The sequence below is a fragment of the Choloepus didactylus genome, chromosome 4 (assembly GCF_015220235.1).
Source record: "Choloepus didactylus isolate mChoDid1 chromosome 4, mChoDid1.pri, whole genome shotgun sequence".
NCBI lineage: Eukaryota > Metazoa > Chordata > Mammalia > Pilosa > Megalonychidae > Choloepus > Choloepus didactylus.
The window spans coordinates 103,258,994-103,278,712 of NC_051310.1; the positions used below are offsets into that span (position 1 = coordinate 103,258,994).

Here is a 19,719-nt window from a genome sequence, read left to right on the forward strand (position 1 = left end):
TGCCCTGTCATGAGCAGACCTATGAAGAGACCTGTGTGGTGAGGAACTGAGGCCTTCAACCACAGCCATGTGAGTGAGTGTAGAAGCCAAGCCTCCAGCCCCAGTCAAGCCTTCAAATGACAGTAGCTTCAGCCAATGCCTTGACTGCAACCTCATGAGACCCCGAGCTAGAACCAACCCAGTACACTACTCTTGCATTTCTGACCCTCAGAAAGTGTGTAAGATAATAAATGTTTGTTGTTTTAAACTGCTGTATTTCAGGGTAATTTTTTACACAGCAATAGATAACTAATATATTTTCCCCACTGAAAGGAACCCTCTTATCCCCCTCAAAGCAAACCTGTACCTTTATAGGGCAATTCAACTTGTTTAAAAGTTTCTTTTTCTCTTATAGTAAGCTAAGGTAATAAAAAGAGTCAGAGTGCCTGGATTCAAATATCCATGGTTGCTGCTTTCTAGCTGAGGTACATTAGGCAAGTTACTTAACCTCTCTGGGCTTTAGTTTCTACATCTGTCAAACAGCCATGATAACTTCCTAGGAAGGAAGATTATAAAGATTAAATCAAGGAATCAACCTGTGAGAATTCCCAGCCCAATGCTGAGCACTGGGTGGTGGGTGCCTGATAAATCTAAGTTCCCCTTCTAATGTTCCAGGGAGCTGGGATAGTTTACAGAAATAGTCCTAGGACCACAGAAACCTGTTCCTGGCCCCACTGACATGCCCTCAGGCCCCTGCCCTGAGAAGGGGACTAGATCAGGACTAGGAACTGTGGCTTTAGGAACTGTGGAACTAGGAACTGTGCATCTTCTTCCTGCCACAGGAGACAGAAGACCTGCCCTGCCCCAGGCATCTGACCCATCTGGGGGTGACAGAAGACTGTACACAGAAGGGGGGTGTGCTGCTGCAAAAGGTCCAAAAGAACCATTGCAGAGCAGAGGCTAGCACTGCATTGGTGAGGCTTGGGCTCTAACTGCCACCCCACAGGCCTTCAGTTTTGGAGGGTTAACAGGGGGTCTAATTTGCCACTCACCAGTCCTTAAAAATTAGGAAAACTGCTATTTCCATGGCTTTCCCTATTTCCTTTCCTTTTCAACAGTTTTCTTTCCCCTTATCTCTTTTTAATTTTTTTAACTTAATTTTAATCACACAAATAATATTTCCTGGGAACTTACCAGCCAAAATTCTAAGAGTGAAGCCGGTTTCTAACACAAGCCCCATTTTACAGGTGGGAAAACCAAGGCATAGGGGTAAGTAAATTGCCCAAGGTGAGTTTAGGCTTCAGGGTCAGTACCTCACTGACACAGGCTGTTTCAAGACTGTGCTTAATTTTGTATTCATATACATTAGTCTTTTTCTTAGGACTTTGGATCAGGCCCCAGAGGTAACATGTCAATGTGCTGTCTTCTTGAAAATACACACACACACACACACACACACACACACACACACACACATGTATATACATCTATGAACATGTTCACAAGGAAATAGATCGAGTTTTTTTTTTTTTGTTTTTTTTTGTCCTGTTTTGTTTTAAATATCTGGGGTCCTACTGTGTGTACAGCTGGCGCCGGCTCTTTTCACTGAATCTCTTTACTGTCTTCACAGGTCTCTAACCTCTGCGTGGTGTGCAGCACTGATGCACTCTTTCCTTTACCCACCTTTCCAGAGTTTAGTCCTCTACTCGCCGCTCTCCCACATCTGCCTCCTCCCGCGGCCTTCTCCTGGCTTCCCGGTGTTTTCTCTTTTCATTCGCTCCCCACCCGGGTGCCCCCTCTCATACTACCGCCCTGCGTGTATCCTTCCCCCACCTCTCGCTCTCCTCTACCGGGTTCCCGCCCCCGGCGCTTCTCCCGCTCCCTGCCCACCCGCGTTTTCCCCACTCGCTGCCCGCACTCCCACCCCCGCCAGCCCCATTACCCCTACTCACAGCCCCACCCTCGGATCTTTCCGCCCTCCCTCCCGCCGCCCCCCCACCCCAGCCCCGTCACTCTGCCCCCAGCTGTCCGGCTTGGCTCACAGCCGGCTGGCTTCGACGCGCGCTGACAGTGTAATGAATGGCTTCATTGGTAATTAGCGACCCTGCGGCTAATCACTACATACATTTACATTTCAAGTGCCGCAGAGGGAGCGGGGAAGGGGAAGGGACCGGCGGGAGAGGAAGGGCTCTTTTGGCGCTCTCCCTTCCCTCCCCGGGGAGCGAAGTGAACCAGGGTCTGCCAGAGCAGGCGGCAGTGGAGAGGGGTGGGGACAGCGGCGACCCAGAGAGCCAGCCTGGGCCCACGCAGAACCACCCCATCCTCGCCCTACGCAAATTCGAAACTCCCAGGCCTCTTCCTCCAAATTGCAAATCACTATTACGTCGCCTTCAAGCAAGCCCGGACTTGCATACCCTCGGGGACGGAAGGCTCGCTTCTTCCCTAACTAGCCGGTTCCAACGGTTGCAGCTGTTCGGGGACTTTTCCTCAGGCCTAGCCAAAACTGCCGCCCTGTCGTTCCCACCACCGCTGGGGACCGGCCACGCACTGCTGAAAGTCTTTAATCAACCCCGAGGCTGCCTCCGGCTGCGACGGCTGTACCTCGTGCGGCCGGCGGGAACTGGAGCCAGGTGGAAGTCCAGAGGAACGCGGCCCCGAGGACCTCTGGTCCCAGCGTGCGAAGCAAGAGATCCAGAAGTGGGTCAGCCACTCTCGCGTGGGTGCGCAAGCGTTCAGCTGCTTCAGCCACCCCCAAGGGGAGGCGATGGGGGCCAGCTCAAGATTCTGAGCAGCAAGGGCCAAGAGCTAGGAATTACTGGATCCCGAGACGAAAAGAACAGTCATGGAGGAGAGAGAGGGGAGCCTGACAGCCCCTTCTCAAGACGGGGACCGAGATCCCCCAGACGCCTTTATGCCCGCAGCACTTCCCGGGTTTCCCGCCAGCCCTCCGTGGCCCACGCCCCACACCCTGTCGCAGTCTAACCCGCCGCGCTGCGCGTCCACCCGCACGCCGGCCAGGTCTGCCCCACTCCCTCAGTTCTGTGTGAGGGGGAAAAACGATGAAGGGCAAGACCCTCGGGCAGTTCTGGGGAGTGTCCAGCTCCTTCTCAAGCCCCCTCCATCCGGTCAGCAGCTATTCAATACCAACCTCACCCCTCTCCACTGTTCGTGTCACCTAGCAGGAGACAACGGCCACTCCTTCGGGCCCGTAGAGTCCCCGGAGAAGGGCATCCGGTAGCTTCATAAGGCGCCCAAGGCTTCAACTCCCACCTTCCTCCCTTCTCTTTCTAAAAACCTGCCCTCACACAGTCTCCTCTTCGAAAAAGGACCGCACTGTGTCTCAGGGTGGGTGCCAAGATGGATCCACAACGAATTCCACCTGGGAGGAAGAGGAATCCGCTTCAGCAGGGAACAACGCCTGCTTAACCTACGGTGGATTTTCCGGCATGGGTGGGAGAAGCTTAACTTCCCTTGGGAAGGGGCCTCCTTGCTGTCTTCCCATTCACCTCAGGGAATAACCTGGCCCAGAGGCTCACTCCGGGGGTCCCGGCGCCTCGCGCTCCAGTCAGGCGTAGCGAGGATAGACTTCGGTCCCCGGCTGCCCCGAGGAGACCATGCCGCCTCGGAGCCGTCCAAGGGGAGGCGCAGAGTGAAGACGGAGCCAGCGCCTCTACCACTGTGCTGACAGCGCAGAGGCTGACCTTGAGACGACAATACCCGCCCGAGAGCGGAAGAGACGAGGGGGGTTGTCCCCCTGGGGAATGGGAGTGGGAGAGGCCCCCGTAGAGCCGCTCGGAAATCCCTCCCTGGGAGGGGACTAGGGGCATCCTCCGGTGGCAACCGGGAAGTGCTCGCGAGGGACCCAGCTTGAAGAAGCGTTTGCACTGCAAACGCAGTTTTTATTTAGGGTGCCCGTTTATGAAGGTTGCTTCGGGGAGGTCGTATAGTAATTATAGAGAACTTTGCCTCCCAAGTCGCCCCCTGGCGCCACCACCGCGCCTCTGTAGTGGGGGACCGGGACTTGGACCCGGAGGTAGGAGAGGTTGGGACGGGGAGGAGCGAGGCCGAGTTGGGGCGGGGCCGGTGGTAGGGGCGGGGCCGCCCAGGCAACTAAAGGCGCTGAGCGCTGGGAGCCGAGAAAGCTGAGTAGCGCATCGCCCACCGAGAGAAGTGGAGGCTGAGGGTTGCGTAGCCCCAGCCCGCCCGCCAGCGTCCACATCATCCCCGCACCCTTACCCCTGGTCGCCCTTGCCGGGCGCTACCCCAGCCATGCATCCCCAGGGCTGAGGCGGCCCCATGGCGAAGCCCTCGTCTCAGCGGTCCCGGCGACTACAGCGCATGGAGAACTTCCGTAAGGTGCGCTCCGAGGAGGCGCCGGCAGGGGGCGAGGCCGAAGGGGGCGGCCCGGGCTCCGGCCCCTTCGCCGATCTGGCGCCTGGCGCGGTGCACATGCGGGTCAAGGAAGGGAGCAAGATCCGGAACCTGCTGGCCTTTGCCGCCGCCAGCATGGCGCAGCCATCCACTCGCGCCATCGTCTTCAGTGGCTGCGGCCGGGCCACCACCAAGACCGTCACGTGCGCGGAGATCCTCAAGCGCCGCCTGGCGGGCCTGCACCAGGTCACGCGGTTGCGCTACCGGAGCGTGCGCGAGGTGTGGCAGAGTCTCCCGCCCGGGCCCACACCGGGTCAACCGCCAGGCGAGCCAGCCGCCAGTCTCAGTGTACTCAAGAACGTGCCGGGCCTTGCCATCCTACTTTCCAAGGACGCGCTAGATCCGTGCCAACCCGGCTACCAGCCCCCTAACCCTCATCCCGGCCCTTTGGCCCCGCCGGCTGCGCCGATGCCCAAGAGGAGCCTAGGGGAGCCAGCAGCAGGAGAAGGCTCCGCGAAACGGTTGCAACCTGAGCCAGGGTCTGCGGACGAGGACCAGACGGTCTGAGAACTTCGAGCTCCTGGCTAGACGGAATGGATCCTACCCCCGGCGCCTCCACCTTCAGACACACCTCCAACCTTTCCCGCCTCGGCCCTCTGGAGCCCACAGCCTGGAAGCAGACCCTCAGACTGGTAGCATGGACCCTAAGGCGACAAGAAAGGGGACCCAGGAGAAGCAGGAGAGGATCCCCGACGACCCCAGGGAAGCTTCCTGGGGTAGTTGCCCCTCTGCCTGTGTTGCCTGATTGAACACGTGGGACCCCACCTTCAGCTTTCCTGGGACCTTCTTTAGGGAGGGAATCGCGGGTAGTTGGACTTTTGAGCCTTTCTCTGGACCCCCAAGGGTTAAAGGCACTCAGCATTCTTGAAGGGAGTCAAAGGAAGTTCTTGGAGTCAGTCCCACCCTTGGCAGAGGAGGGAAGGGGGTAAGAAACTGATTGCTTGAGGGTAGGCAAGTGTGGGATTGTGTGCAGCCCCTGTTCTGCCATCCCCCCCCCCCAACCCCCACAATTTTCCTTCTAGTTTGCTTCCCCTGCTTCCAAGGAGCACCCTGAGATCGTGGTGGCAAGAGTGTCTCCCCATGGGCTCTAGCTCTGTTACATGCTGTCTCGGAGGGAAAGACCCAGGACAGAATTCTCCACGTCTCTTCCCCCAACCCTCGCAGCTGGAGTCTTGCTTTCAATAAAACAAACATAAAAATGGTTCTGCCCTCAGATTTTTTCCTAACCACCTGCTTGTGCAAAGATAGCGCTAGTTTGCCCCCTTGTGTCACAGTTCCACCAGCCTGGGATCCTTGGCCTTTGGAGTCTTCAGGATCAGGCACAGAGACTGGAGAGCCTCCAAAGGGTGCAAGGGACACACTGCCCAGTCCCTGACTTCCCCCTCTTTCCCTCCCCTTTCCCCTCCCTGGCTAGTTCTTGTCTTAAGGGAGGGTTTGTGCCCAGAAGGGAACCTGAATATCCCTAGGATTCACCACTACGGGAGAGAGAGTATATTGCTTTTCTGGGAGGGGAAGGAAGTAGGCGGCTCCCTGCTGTGGCCTTAGGTCTGCAATCTCCTACGAACAGACTGAGCATTACCCAGGAGGCTGGCGCAATGCACCCCATTCCCCTGGGTGGGCTCTCTTCTTCACTGCCCTCTCTGAGAAAGGACAGCACACCCTTGGGGGAGGAGAGAGGCTGAGCACACATCCACTGCTGGAAATTACTATTCAACAGAGAAGCTGAGACTTGGCTATGAATCACCGCAGGCTCCCTGATAAGCTGCTGCCTCCAGCCCTGCACAGCTGGCTGCCAAGAGATAGAAGCCACATAAGCCTTTCTGCTCAACTCTAAGTTAGTTGGGGGGCAGGGTTGCTGGAAGAGCTCTGGTGAGTAAGAGGGGGCACAAATCCCCAGGATCTCATAAGCAGATCCCACCCATGCAGCACCCCTGCCAAGGAGGTGATGGGGAAGAAGGTATTTGTAAGTGACTGCTAGCAGAACCCTGAAATAAATCCTCTGCTAGGGCAAAAGGTAGGTTTTGCAGCTGACAAGAGAGCTCTTCAGGGAGTTGTCCCCCCACTTCCTGCCCTGCAATTCTCTACTTGAACTTCGGACCGGCATCCCTGTCTCTTTTTCTAACTCTGGCACTGGTTGCCCTTCCCAATTTCCTGTTCTTGTTGAGTCCTTGGAGAGAACCAAGGGGCTTGGGTGTGCTTGTCTGACCCTCAGGGGTGGTCTAACAAGGGTGGAAAGAATCCTGACAACTAAGGTGCCCTGGGTTGGTCCTGGGCTTAATAAGCATCTAAAGTAAATGATAAAATTTGGAAGAGATCCTGCAGGGTAGAAGTTTAAGGGAGACTGACCTTGGTTCTGGAAAAGAGCTAACTTTCCAAGACCACTAGTGTTCTGAAGTACTGAGTGCCTAATCACCAGGGGTGTACAAGCAGGGGCTGCCACAGTCTTGACAGGGAGGGGAGACTGCAGAGGCTTTCACTTCTGATGGGGGTTAAGTCAGGCAAGTCCCCTTCCAGCCTAGAAACTCATGGGAGTGAGGTGGGGAGGTAGCACATTGTTTCCCCAGCATTAACGTATCCCCACAGTAGACTGAGATTCTGCTTCCCATGCCAGAAAACAGGTCATGAAACTTTCTTTTCTGAACCCTCTCCTCTTCCCAACAGGTTCAGATCTCAGGCTTCCCCTAACCCCCCCACCCCATCCCCGTTCACAAATAGAACTTTTTGTCACCTATAGAGTCTGAATTTTAAACAGATTCTTGGACTGGTGGCTTATATCCATCAGCTTGTTCAACTTGCACCTGTCTCATTTCTAAAGGCTTTTCCAACACTACTGCCTTCACCATGACGCTCCATGAGTTTTCCCAATACAACCTTGGGCTTCAGCATCTTTACTTTTCTAGCATACGCATCATAGTGAGGATAGATTGGCAAGTCTTTTCTATGTCTTTACCAGTGCTGTCTGGAATCAACTGATTGCCCACTTCTTTCAGGTCATTTGTTGGCACCTCTCAAGTCACGATTTCCACCATCTTTTGGGTTTGGCTGGCCTGTTGGTGCTGAGCATAAGAGGTCTTCTGAATCTGATTGTTGCATTTTTTAGTAAAACCAACACAGAACAAACAAAACAACCATCAGTCGTTTTGACATCAACATTTTTGACCATGGAGCAGTCTGTCACAGGTAAGATCCATGCCATGGATATGTGTTAGGCAGCCCTGCACATCCTCAGTAATTAGCTTGAATATTCTAAATGCAATGCAACTTCATTGTTCTGTAGATCAGCAAGGCTCCCTTCAAAAACATGACCCTTAAGGTCATCAGATGCAATTTTGTTTCCTTGAGTCCTTGTAACTAGTGTTTTCTCAATATTTCTTATATTTAACATTGCTGGTGCTTTTACATCATGCCAATCTTTCTTAGAAAGTGGATCAACTACTTTCATCTTGGCTTCCTTTTTGACCTTTTGTAAAGTGCTTGTTGTTGCCAGTCACCAGGGTGCTGCTGCACAGAGAGCAAAAGGGCAGAAGTGTCCCGGGGTTTTGATAGGTATGCTCACTCACCAACAGCACCCAGCACCTGGGAGGGCCCCATGCTGGCCTCACTGATTCTCTGGCCCTGCTGACCTAGGAACAGGCTCCAAAGGAAGGTGACAGATGTCCATGTACCCCACCCTCCAGGCTGAGTGGGGAGCAGGTGAGGCCTGAGAAATTCTGTAACACCGGTAGGAGTGGAGGTGGTTGGGATAGCACCTCAGAGATAGGGTGCATTCCAGGAGCAGACCAGGGGCAGCAGTGAAAGGAAGTGGGAAGCCCCCCCTGTGAGATCCCATCTTTCCATTAGTGGCCTTTATCCTGCAGCCTCCCATCTTCCATCCTTGCCTACCAGGCCCAGCCTGTTGCCAGCCTGGGCCCTGCCTTGGGGAACTTGCATGCTAGAGGTAGTGGTGAGGGCTCACACCCAGAAAACTTTCAGGTCACAAAATGAAGAGTTTACTCCATTTGAGAACATTAAAGTATATAATTCAAGATCATAACTTGTGGCCAGATGGGCAGTGGATCTCCAGCTGAACGACTTCATCCATTCAGCAAGCATTCACAGAATCACAGAATAATCAGACATGCCTCCTGCTTCAAGGTCCCAGTCCAGTGAGGAGAAAGAAAAATAAGAAATTGCAGCACAATTCTATGATAGTGGAGGAGGGAGCTCCGAGAAGGGGGCACTTAACTCACCCAGAGATGCTGATGGAGCTGATTCTCCAAAGACTAGAAGGAGTTAGCCAGTTGGACAGAACCTGGAAGGGAATTCCAGGCAAAGCACACAGAGGTGATGTTGCATTTAGTGTTCAGGGAACCATATGTGGCTGGAGGATATTGTACACATAGTAAGAGGCAGCTGGGGCTGGAGTACCAGGTGGGAGCCAGGTCTCAGGGAACCTCCCTGAAGGAAGTGGGGAGCCAGTGGAAGCCGGGAAGTGCTCCAGTCTGATTGGTGTTTGAGGACGATCCCCCTGACATCTGCATATGTAGGAGGTGGATCTGGGAGGCAACAGGGAAGTAAAGGATAAAACAATGGCAGTGGGGATGGAAATGGGGGCAGATTTGTGAGCTACCCAGGTTAGATAGGATTTCACACCATTACAGGCAGGAAAAGAGAGGGCTTCTCCTTGTGGCATTGACCTTAGCCTGGCCAGGATTTGGCCTGACCTCCCAACATCCTAGGGGACATACTTCCTAAGGGCCAAGCAAGAGAGGGATTTTTTTATGTGTAAGCTGGGGGCTGCTGTTCTAGAGACCTGTTGGGAAGGGGAGGATTCCCTGTGTGGCTTCAAATTGGTAAAAGCCTCAGGAACTGTCATCCATTGACCATAAATCTGCCAGGGTGTATTCATTCCCCAGTGAGGGGAAGATCTGAGCTCTGTTCCTAGCTCCCACTGCATTAGTTTACATAGTTTTGATCCTTGCTATGCCCACAATGGCCTCTAGGGATGCCCTAGTTCCCTCCGTTTCACTGAGATGTTGAAACACTTTCAGGCCTCCGACAGAGGGATAATTGAAGAAACAAAGAAAAGTAATAAAATTTAACAAGAGAGTCTCCTCAGTGACACCAGGGCATGGGCCTCAGTTTGTAATTGTGCCCTTTTTAGTGATCCTTTGGTTGTCTGTCACCTCCTGCCTTCCCTGTCCCCTGCCCAGCTCCTGGCATAGAACAGGCCATCAGAGAGTTGTTAACTGATGAATAACGATTTGCTGAGCCAGGTTTCTGAACTCTTCCAATGCTACACCTGAGTCCTTAGTTGCCCAGTCCTATGAACAGTGGCTGAAGCTGCCCCCATCCCCACCACAACTTCTCTCCCCATCTGGGCCCTTGGGTCCCCCTGCCCCTTGGAGAAATTGGAGTCACCGTGGGGATTAAGTATATATTCGGCTTGGGGATTCCGGCGTTGTACCTGACACCTCTTGATGATTATAGATATTCATATTCAGTGGGAATAGGGAAGAGGAATGTGGGGTGTTTCCAAGGCTCCTATTATCAGAATTTCTGGCCCTGCACAGAGGGAGGGTCTGTATTCTGCAGACTTGTACCAACAAATGTAATGCCTAGTGTTGTATGAACAAATCATAGACTTTGGACTGTGACTTTGAGCAAGTTAATTCTCTGAGCCTCAGCTTTCTCATCTGCAAAATGGGACCAGATTGCTGTGGGGATGAGAGAGATAATAATACCAGGTTTTCCAACCTTGGCTCATTGTCAGAATAACCTTTTGTTAAACAGATTGCCTAGGCTGAACTCCAGACCTGCAAGATCAGAATTTCCCAGGAGGTATTTGGAATATGCATTTTAATAAGATCCACAAGTGATTTTGACAATAATCGAGGTTGATTGTGCCCCAAAATTTATACAGTCACACTCAATGTTAGTAAGGGAGACATAAAATTAAATCCTCTTCTCTTTTCCTTCACATTCAGCCAGACTGAACACATATGTGGAGAGACATTCATTGTTTAAAAAAAAACAACTGGAAGCTGCCCCCTAGAGGTGGTGCTGGGTAAGAGAGGCTCTGGCTCAGGGAGGTCCCTTAGGAGAGCCGCTAAAGCACACCAAGACCAAAGCTCTCTGGGCCCTGTTTCCTGACAGGAAACTTAGGGAATGGGGCCCAGCTCAGAAACCAACAAAGACCCACCCTATCTTCTTATTAAAAAAAAAACAAAACTGTAAGGATGTGGCAAAAATGGAAACTTTTACTCTGCTGATGGGGGTGCAAAATTGTGCAGTCAGTCATTTTGGAAAACAGCTTGGCAGTTTTTCAAAAAGTTAAACATAGGGTTACCATGTGACACTCCTAGGTATATACCCAAAAGAATTCCATATAAAGGAATGAAATACATAAACAGATATGTAATCTATCTTTGGTATTAAAATTTCAGGGGGGAATTAGTGATTAGGAAAAAATGTCTAAAAAGGCTCAAAGACAGGAAATAATAAAAAAAAAGATAGAGACTGCTTTAAGCAATCATATGTGTTTCAGATAAATTAAGAGGAAACAATGAGGAATGAAGCAGTGATTCATATTACAACATGGATGAACCTTGTAAACATTATGCTAAGTGAAAGAAGTCAGATACAAAGGGCCACATATTGTATGATTCCATTTATATGACATGTCCAGAACAGGCAAATCAATAGACAAAAAAATTGCCTAGGGTTGGCAGGTTGGGAGTAGTGAGGAGTGACTGTTACTGGGTATGTGGGTCTCTCTTTTTTTAAAAATCTTTATTGTGATAACATTAACCACTTTCATGTGTACAATTCAGTGATATCAATTACATTCAAAATGTTGTGCTACCATCACAACCAACCATTATCAAATTTTTTTTTTATCACTCCAAACAGAAACTCTGTACCCATTAAGTGATAATGTAACCTGGGTACATTACATTTCAGGGTAACCTGAAATCTATTTTCTGACTCTGAATTTGCTTATTCTAGGTATTTCATATAAGTGAAATCATACAGTATTTGTCCTTTTGGGTCTGGCTTGTTTCACGCAACATGATATCTTCAAGGTTCATCCATGTTTTAGTAAGTAGCAGAACTCCATTCTTTTTTATGACTGAATAATATTCCATAGAATGTATATACCACATTTTGTTTATCCATTCATCTGTGAATGGATGTTTGCTTTGCTTCCACCTTTTAGCTATTGTGAATAATGTTGCTATGAACATTGATGTACAGATATCTGTTTGAGTCCTTGTCCTTTTGTATTCTTTTGTATATTTATCTACAAGTGGGATTGCTGAGTCGTATGGTAATTCTATATTTAACTTTCTAAGGAATTGCCAGACTCTTTTCCATAGTGGTTGAATCATTTTACATTCCCACCAGCAATGTACTGTATAAGGTTTCCTATTTCCGGGTATTCTCAGTAACACTTGTTATTTTCCATTTTTTAAATAATAGCCATCCTAGTGTGTGTGAAGTGGTATTTCATTATAGTTTTCATTTATATTTCCCTATTGTCTAATGACCTTGAATAGCTTTTTGTAAGCTTATTGACCAATTGTGTATCTTCTTTGGGGAAAAGCTGTTCACATCTGTTCTGGTTTGCTAAAGCTGCCGAAATGCAAAATACCAGAAACGGATTGGCTTTTACAAAGGGGGGTTATTAGTTCACAAATTTACAGTTTTAAGGCCATGAAAATGTCCACATTTAAAGCATCAAGAGGTACATACCTTCTCTGAGGAAAAGGCCAATGGTGTCCAGAACATTTCTGTCAGCTGGGAAGGCATGTGGCTGGCATCTGCTGGTCCTTTCCTTCCAAGTTGCATTGCTGTCAGCTTCTGATTCCAGTGGCTTTCTCTTTAAGTGTCTGTTGGTTCTCACTGAGCTTCTCTGGGGCAAACTCTGGGCTTCATTTCTTACATCAGCATCTCAAACATCTTTCTGACTGCATCTCCAAAGGTCTGGGTCTGTGTCAGCTTTGAAGACCCACCCTGAATGGGTGGGGTCACATCTCCATGGAAACGATCTAATCAAAAGATCCCACCCACAAGATTGCATTAAAGAACATGGCTTTTTATGGGGTACATAACAGATTCAGACCAGCACAAGATCCTTTGCCCACTTTTTTTTATGCAGTTGTATTGAGATATAATCATGTAACATACAATTATTCAAAATGTACAATCAGTTGTTTCACATTACCGTCCTATAGTTGTGCTTTTATCCCCACAATCAAGCTTTGAACATTTTCATTACTCCAAAAAAATAAAATGAAAACTAAAATATAAAAGAATATCCAAAACATCCCATTCCCCTCCTCCCCCCATTGTTCATTTACTTTTTTTAAATACAGTTTAACTGAGATATACTCACACACCCTATAGTCATCCACACTGTACAATCGGTTATTCACAGCACCATCATACATTTGTGCGTTCATCACCAGAATCAATTTTTGAACCTTTTCTTTACTCCAAATTAAAAATAAAAGCAAAAAAGAACACATAAATCTTTCCATTCCCTCCATCCCACCCTATTCTTCATCTAATTTTTTCCCCCATTTTCCCATTCATCTGTCGATATACTGGATAAAGGGAGTGTGAGCCACAAGGTTTTCAGTCACACAAGCAATCTACATAGTTGTACAATCGTCTTCAAGAATCAAGGTCACTGGGTTGCAGTTTGACAGCTTCAGATATTTCCCTCTAGCCATTTGTGCCGGTTTGAATGTATTATGTTCCCCAGAAAAAGCCATATTCTTTGATGCAATCTTGTGGGGCAGACATTTTAGTGCTGATTAGATTGGAATTCTTTGAGTGTTTCCATGGAGATGTGCCCCACCCAACTGTAGGTGATAACTCTGATGAGATAATTTCCATGGAGGTGTGGCCCCACCCATTGAGTGTGGGCCTTGATTACTGGAGCAGTATATAAGCTCAGACAGAGGGAGCCAGCTTGCTACAACCAAGAGGGACACTGAAGAAAGCACAGGAGCTGCAGATGAGACAGTTTGAAGATGGCTGTTGAAAGCAGACTCTTGCTCCGGAGAAGCTAAGAGAGGACAAATACCCTAAGTGCAACTAAGAGTGACATTTTTGAGGAACTGAAGCCTAGAGAGGAACATCCTGGGAGAAAGCCATTTTGAAACCAGAACTTTGGAGCAGACGCCAGCCACGTGCCTTCCCAGCTAACAGAGGTTTTCCGGACACCACTGGCCATCCTCTAGTGAAGGTACCCGATTGCTGATGTGTTACCTTGGACACTTTATGGCCTTAAGACTGTAACTGTGTAATCAAATAAACCCCCTTTTATAAAAGCCAATCCATCTCTGGTGTTTTGCATTCTGGCAGCATTAGCAAACTAGAACACCATTCCAACACACTAAAGACTAAAAGGTGATACCTATATAATGCATAGGAATACCCTCCAGTGACCTCTCGACTCCATTTGAAATCTCTTAGCCACTAGAACCCTACTGTGCTTTATCTCTCTTCCCCCTTTTGGTCAAGAAGATCCTCTCAATCCGACAGTGCTGGGTCCAGGCTCATCTCCAGGAGTCATTTCCCACATTGCCAAGGGGAGTCACACCCCTGGGAGTCACGTCTCACGTAGGGAGGAAGGTAGTGAGTTCACTTGCTGAGTTGGCTTAGCTAGAGAGAGTGGGGGGGCCACATCTGAGCAACAAAGAGGCTCTCTGGGGGGACTCCTAAGCACAATTCTAAGTGGGCTTAGCCTCTCCCTTGCAGCAACTAGCCTCACAGAGGAAGGTCCCCAGATCAACTCTGCCCACTTTTTAATTGGGTTGTCTTTTTTCTTGTTGAGTTGTTGGAGTTCTTTATATATTTTGTAAATAAAAATTAGCATGGGGCTTCTTTTGGGTGTGGTGAAAATATTCTGGAATTAGATAGTGGTGATGGTTGTACAGTACAATGGATATACTAAAACCTGTGAATTACACACTTTCAGGGGGTGAATTTTATGGTATGTGAATTATATCTTGACAAAAAATATATATTCTTTAATGACTTTCTAGTTATAAAAGTAATAACTTAGAAAGTACAAAACACAGTGAATAAAATCTTTCATCCACAATATCATACCTTAGATCTTGATAGCTTAGACCTTAACACTTTAGGTGTAAAATGCCTGATTTGTATCTTTCTAGACGTTTTTCTGTGCTCAGATAAAATAAGTGGGCTTTTTAGAAATAAAATCGTTCTTATTCTTCTTGTTTTGTAAAGTGCTTTCTTCATTTAATCCTGTATTACAGGCATCTTTCTTAAACAATGCATTTGGCCCTGCATCATTTTTTAAGAGCTATCTAATGTTTCATTATTCAGGTTAGACATCTTTAGGCTGGTGCAGATGTTTCATTATTACAAAGAATATTTCAGTGAACATCCATACTCAATCGTTTAGGAGGGGGATGTGTACCATTAGAGGAGACCTCCTACCCCTTTGGTTGGCAGCTCCAGAGGATCACTTTTGAGAGCTGCCTCCTCCTGCCACCCCTTTTCTATATTCCCATGTGATCTATTTGGTGTGTTTACCCACCTCCATGCCTTTTCCCCTGTGCTGGTTTGAAGCTGTTATGGACCCCAGAAGAGCCATGATCTTTTAATCCAATCTTGTTGGGTGGAAACTTGATTGAGTATTTCCATGGAAATGTGACTCACCCAACTATGAGCAGGTCTGGATTAGTTCACTGGGGTACTGAGGAGATCTCAGGGGCCAACACAGCCCAGACACTTGGAGACAGTTGGAGATGCAGACAGAAATCAGAAAGACGTTTGGAGATGCTAAGCTAAGAGATGAAGCCCAGGGTTTGACCCAGAGAAGCTAAGAGAGGACTCCCAGATGCTTAGAAAGAAACGTCCCAGGAGATCCCAGCAGAGAGCTGAGAGAAGCTAAGAGAGACAGAAGCCCAGAGACATTTTGGAGAAAGCCATTTTGAAACACAACGTAGGAGCAAAGGACAAGCAGATGCCAGCCACATGCCTTCCCAGCTGACAGAGGTTTTCCTGAGGCCATTGGCCTTTCTTCAGTGAAGGTATCCTCTTGTTGATGCCTCAGTTTGGACACTACTATGGCTTAGAACTGTAAACTTATAATCTAATAAATCTCCTTTATAAAAGCCAATCCATTTCTGGTATTTTGCATAATGGCAGCTCTAGCAAACTGGAACACCGATCTCAAAGCCTGCCCTTCCCTGAGAAAAGAACATTCTACAATTTTACAAGAAGAAGATACTTTATCTAGAGGGCAACAATTACCATTTATTGAGTTCTTGCTATGTATCAATAGGACACAGTGCTCTACAAGCTTCATCTCATGTAATCTTCCCAACAACCTATTAGGTATGTTCCATTACTACTTCTGTTTTATAGAGGAAGAAATTGTGGTTCAGGAAATTGGAGTAATTTGCCCAAGGCATTGGCTAGTGGAAGCAGAGCTGTCATTCAACAGCAGTAAGAGTGTTGTTTTAGTTTCCTAGGCTGCTCAAGCAAGTACCATGAAATGGGTGGGCTTAAACAAAGGGAGTTTATTAGCTCACAGTTTTAAGACAGAGAAAAAGTCCAAATCAAGGCATCACCAAGGTGTCTTCCTTCCTGAAGACTAAAATTTTGGGGCTGGCTGCCAATGATCCTTAGCTTGTCACATGGCAAGGCAAATGGCAGTGTCTCCAGGCCTCTCCCTTCTGTTCCAGGTTTCACTGATGTTCAGCTTCTGGCTGTTATCTCCGGCTTTTTCTCTGTCTGAATTTCATTCTGCTTATCAAGGACTCCAGTGATAGGATTAAGACCCATCCTCATTGAGGGGGACCCCACCTTAACTGAAGTAACTTCATCAAAAGGTCCTATTTATAATTGTCACTCGCATAGGAATGGATTAAATTTTTTAAAAACTTCTATTCTGTTACCATATATACAACATAACATTTTCCCTTTTAATGACTTTCACACACACACACACACACACACACACATATTCCAGTGCTGTTAATTATGTTCACAATGTTCTGCCATAAAAACATGTTTTCCTCGGGTACATACAGCTTCAAACCACCACAAATGTCATTCTCTCTCAGGTGCCTTCTCTTCTTCATCTCCATTTTCAGGGCCGTCTAGTAGTGAGCTTCCTATCACTGAAGGTTCTCCTCCCCTTTGCACACTTTAGAGGAAATGTCTCATCACAACTCCTTCAGGATGAAGGCACTGGGCTGCAGCAGGAAGCTGATAGGCTGATCAACTGGTGACAATGATATCCTTGAGGTATCAGAAGTCCAGCTGCTGCTTCTCCAGAGGGACAGCAAAGGATTTCAGGGTAGGAGATGGCAAGAAGAGACAAAAGACCCTGATGGCCTTGGGTGAGAGCCAGAATGTTCCGTGTGAAGCTATCATAGAAGGAGCATCTTCCAGAAGCTGCAGAATTGTCTGGGACCTGGGGGAAGTCTTGGGAAAAAGCAGAGTCCCCCCTACCTAAGATGTGGTAGTCTGAATTCTAAGCTGGCTCCCAAGCTTTATGTCCCTGGTGTACACACCTTGTATAATCCCCTGACTCTGAGTGGGGGGAAGAACCTGTGAAACTGCTGGGATGTCATTCCAAGATTAGAATACTAATTGGCTGATTCTGTATTAATCAAAGTGCGATTATTCTGGGTGGGCTGAGCTAATCAGGTGAGGTCTTTAAAAGAGGGTGAGGCCCCCTTTATCTAGTGTATGGATGAGTAGAAAAATGGGGATAAAAACTAAAGGACAAATGGGGTGGGATGGGGGGATGATTTGGGTGTTCTTTTTTCACTTTTATTTTTCATTCTTGTTCTGGTTCTTTCTGATGTAAGGAAAATGTTCAGAGATAGACTGTGGTGATGAATGCATAACTGTGTTATCATACTGTGGACAGTGGATTGTATACCATGGATGACTGTATGGTGTGTGAATGTATTTCAATAAAACGGAATTTAATAAAAAAAAAATATATATATATATATAAGAAAAAAAAAAAAAGAGGGTGAGGTGTCTCCTGCTGGCTTGAAGACATAAGCTATGATATTGGAGGGTCTATTGGAGAGGACCATGTGGCAAGGATCTGGGCACTCTTGAAACTGAGCATGGGCCTCAACTGATAGCTAGAAAGAAAAAACGGGGAGTCACTTCTACAACTGCAAGGAAATAAATGCTGCTAACAACCTGAATAAGGTTGGAAGAGGACCCTGAGCTCCAGATGAGATTACAGGCCTGGCCAACATCTTGATTTCTGTGAATTCAGTTATGCCATGACTGGTCTTCTGACCTGCAGAAACAGAAAGATAATAAATGGATGTTGTTTTAACCTGCTAAGTATGTGGTAAATGGTTATGCAGAAGTAGAAAACTAACATAAGTGATGAGGGCTAAGCACTGCCCCTGAGGTAGCAGGGGTTCATAAGTCACTGAGGGGACCACAAAGGCCATTTTCAGTGGGTATTGGTGGTGGGGAAAGAAAAGTTTCTGGAGACAGACAAATCTGGTTTCACATCTAAGTCCCATTGTTTAATGGCTGTGTGATTCCTGGGCAATATCTTTTGAGTCTATTCTTTCATCCATAAAATGGGGTAAAAACTTACCTCACAGTGTTGTTGTGAAGCTTAGATGGGATAATAGTTTATGGCATATAGTAGCCACATACTAAATGATAGTCATAATTTTTTTTGTTTTTAAACACTTCACTAGCCAACCTAAAGGACTCTAAGAAAAGTGGAGAGATTCTGACATCAAGGAGACCAGTTGGGATTCAACTGCAATAGACCCCAGAGCTTTCTCAATTATGGGAACCCTGACCTCATCCTGAGCTTCCAGCTCTTGGAGATATGATGAATATTAATTGAACTGCAAAACGGTCAAAGCTTTCCCAGATGTCCTTTGGTTAGGTTGGTGGGGGGAGGGGGGCAGGGCAGATGCTCTGAAAAGAGAAGCTTGTTTTAGCCTTTTACCAGCCAGGTTCATATCACTTAAAGCCACATTGCCAGAGAAGGAAAAGAGAAGGGCATTTGCTGACTCCCCAGGAAGAGGGGCCTGAATGTCCACCCCGTCTTTTCCCAGGGGGTCTAGAAATAGAAGATGAGGGATACCAAGACAAAAAAGACCAGTTTAATGGTTTGAAATATTATGGACCCCATAAAAAGATCATATTCTTAAAACTAATCCATTCCTGTGGGTGTGGGCTCATTGGAGGAGTAACAAATTAAGAAGTGACTCACCTCATTATGGGGTGTATGCTTGGAAGATCTGAGAGCAGGGACACGAATGGACCTCATTCAGGGTGGTTCTTAATACTCTTACTGGATTCCTTTGTAAGAGGATAAAAGAGAGAAGCTAAGAGAGAGAAGTGGAGAAAGAAGCAGCCGGAAGCTGAAAGTAAGGAAACCCAGGAGAGAAGGACCAGGAGACACTGACCATGTGCTTGCCATGTGACAGAGGAGTCCTAAATTTTCAGTAGCTGGTCTGGTCTTCCAGGAGAAAGCATCGCCTGTTGATGCCTTGATTTGGACATTTTCATGGACTCAGAACTTAAACTTGTAAGCTAATAAATCCCCCTTGTAAAAGCCAACCCATTTCTGGCATATGGCATTTTGTCAGCTTTAGCAAACTAAAACAACCAGCTACTCAATTTTGGGTGGCAGGGAGATATTTCAGGCCTGAGAAAAGGTGCCACCACCACCTGCCCAAGCACTCTAAGGATGTAGTTATTGAGGCTAGATTAGATATTAAGAGACTTGGAACTTGATGACCCCATTTCAGAGTTGTCTGCTGTAGATCCAGAAGCCCTTCTGCAGAGAATTGGGGGCAGGTGTTTGGCCAAAAACATCCAGTGGGAGGAATCCCTGGAATCAGGAATGTGGAGAAAAGAGCTTGGATTGTCGGCGAATAATTTATGAACCTCTATCCTTATCTGTAAAGTGAAATGGTTGGTTTCATTTTTCAATGCTTGCTGGTTTGTGAGATAAGTACCACTAGTAAGGTCACTTACATGTAAGCAATCTTTTCCTATTTATTCTCCTTGGGCGTATGCAAGGAACGTATTCTTATAATCTGTCCTTGTTATTGTTCCCATTTTGAGGTCATGGAGTAGTCTTCTGAGCCGGACTCGAACCACCGATAAAATTCTACTGCTCGCCCTTGCCTTCCTGCCATCGTCGTCCCGCGGCGGCCGCTACAGGTCTCGCGACCAGAGACAGGATGGGGCGGAGCACCAAAATTATTTGTCCTCAGCGCGCCGCCATAGCCCGCCCACGGCCGCGTTGTGCCCCTCCTCCTGCCGAGGCGC

The 19,719-nt window shown here is 47.7% G+C and overlaps 1 protein-coding gene, 1 long non-coding RNA gene and 1 pseudogene across 2 annotated transcripts; 1 reads left to right on the forward strand and 2 right to left on the reverse strand.

Moving 5' to 3' along the window:
* The first annotated feature begins 4,094 nt into the window (after positions 1-4,094).
* Positions 4,095-5,597, forward strand: RPP25 (ribonuclease P and MRP subunit p25). The gene has a single exon (XM_037833437.1). It carries the CDS (start codon positions 4,276-4,278, stop codon positions 4,915-4,917), a length of 642 nt encoding a protein of 213 aa, XP_037689365.1. The 5' UTR covers positions 4,095-4,275; the 3' UTR covers positions 4,918-5,597.
* A 1,557-nt stretch (positions 5,598-7,154) lies between these two features.
* LOC119532756 lies at positions 7,155-8,001 on the reverse strand (annotated as a pseudogene).
* Positions 8,002-17,368: 9,367 nt separating this feature from the next.
* Positions 17,369-19,601, reverse strand: LOC119531784. Its single transcript, XR_005216408.1, has 3 exons — positions 19,423-19,601; positions 18,653-18,741; positions 17,369-17,707 (listed from the first exon to the last, which is right to left on the reverse strand). It is a non-coding gene; the product is annotated as an uncharacterized LOC119531784 (long non-coding RNA).
* Positions 19,602-19,719: the final 118 nt, after the last annotated feature.

Excerpts from the sequence above, each read along its gene's own strand:
- RPP25 (XM_037833437.1), top strand. The coding sequence starts at position 4,276 with ATGGCGAAGCCCTCGTCTCAGCGGTCCCGGCGACTACAGCGCATGGAG.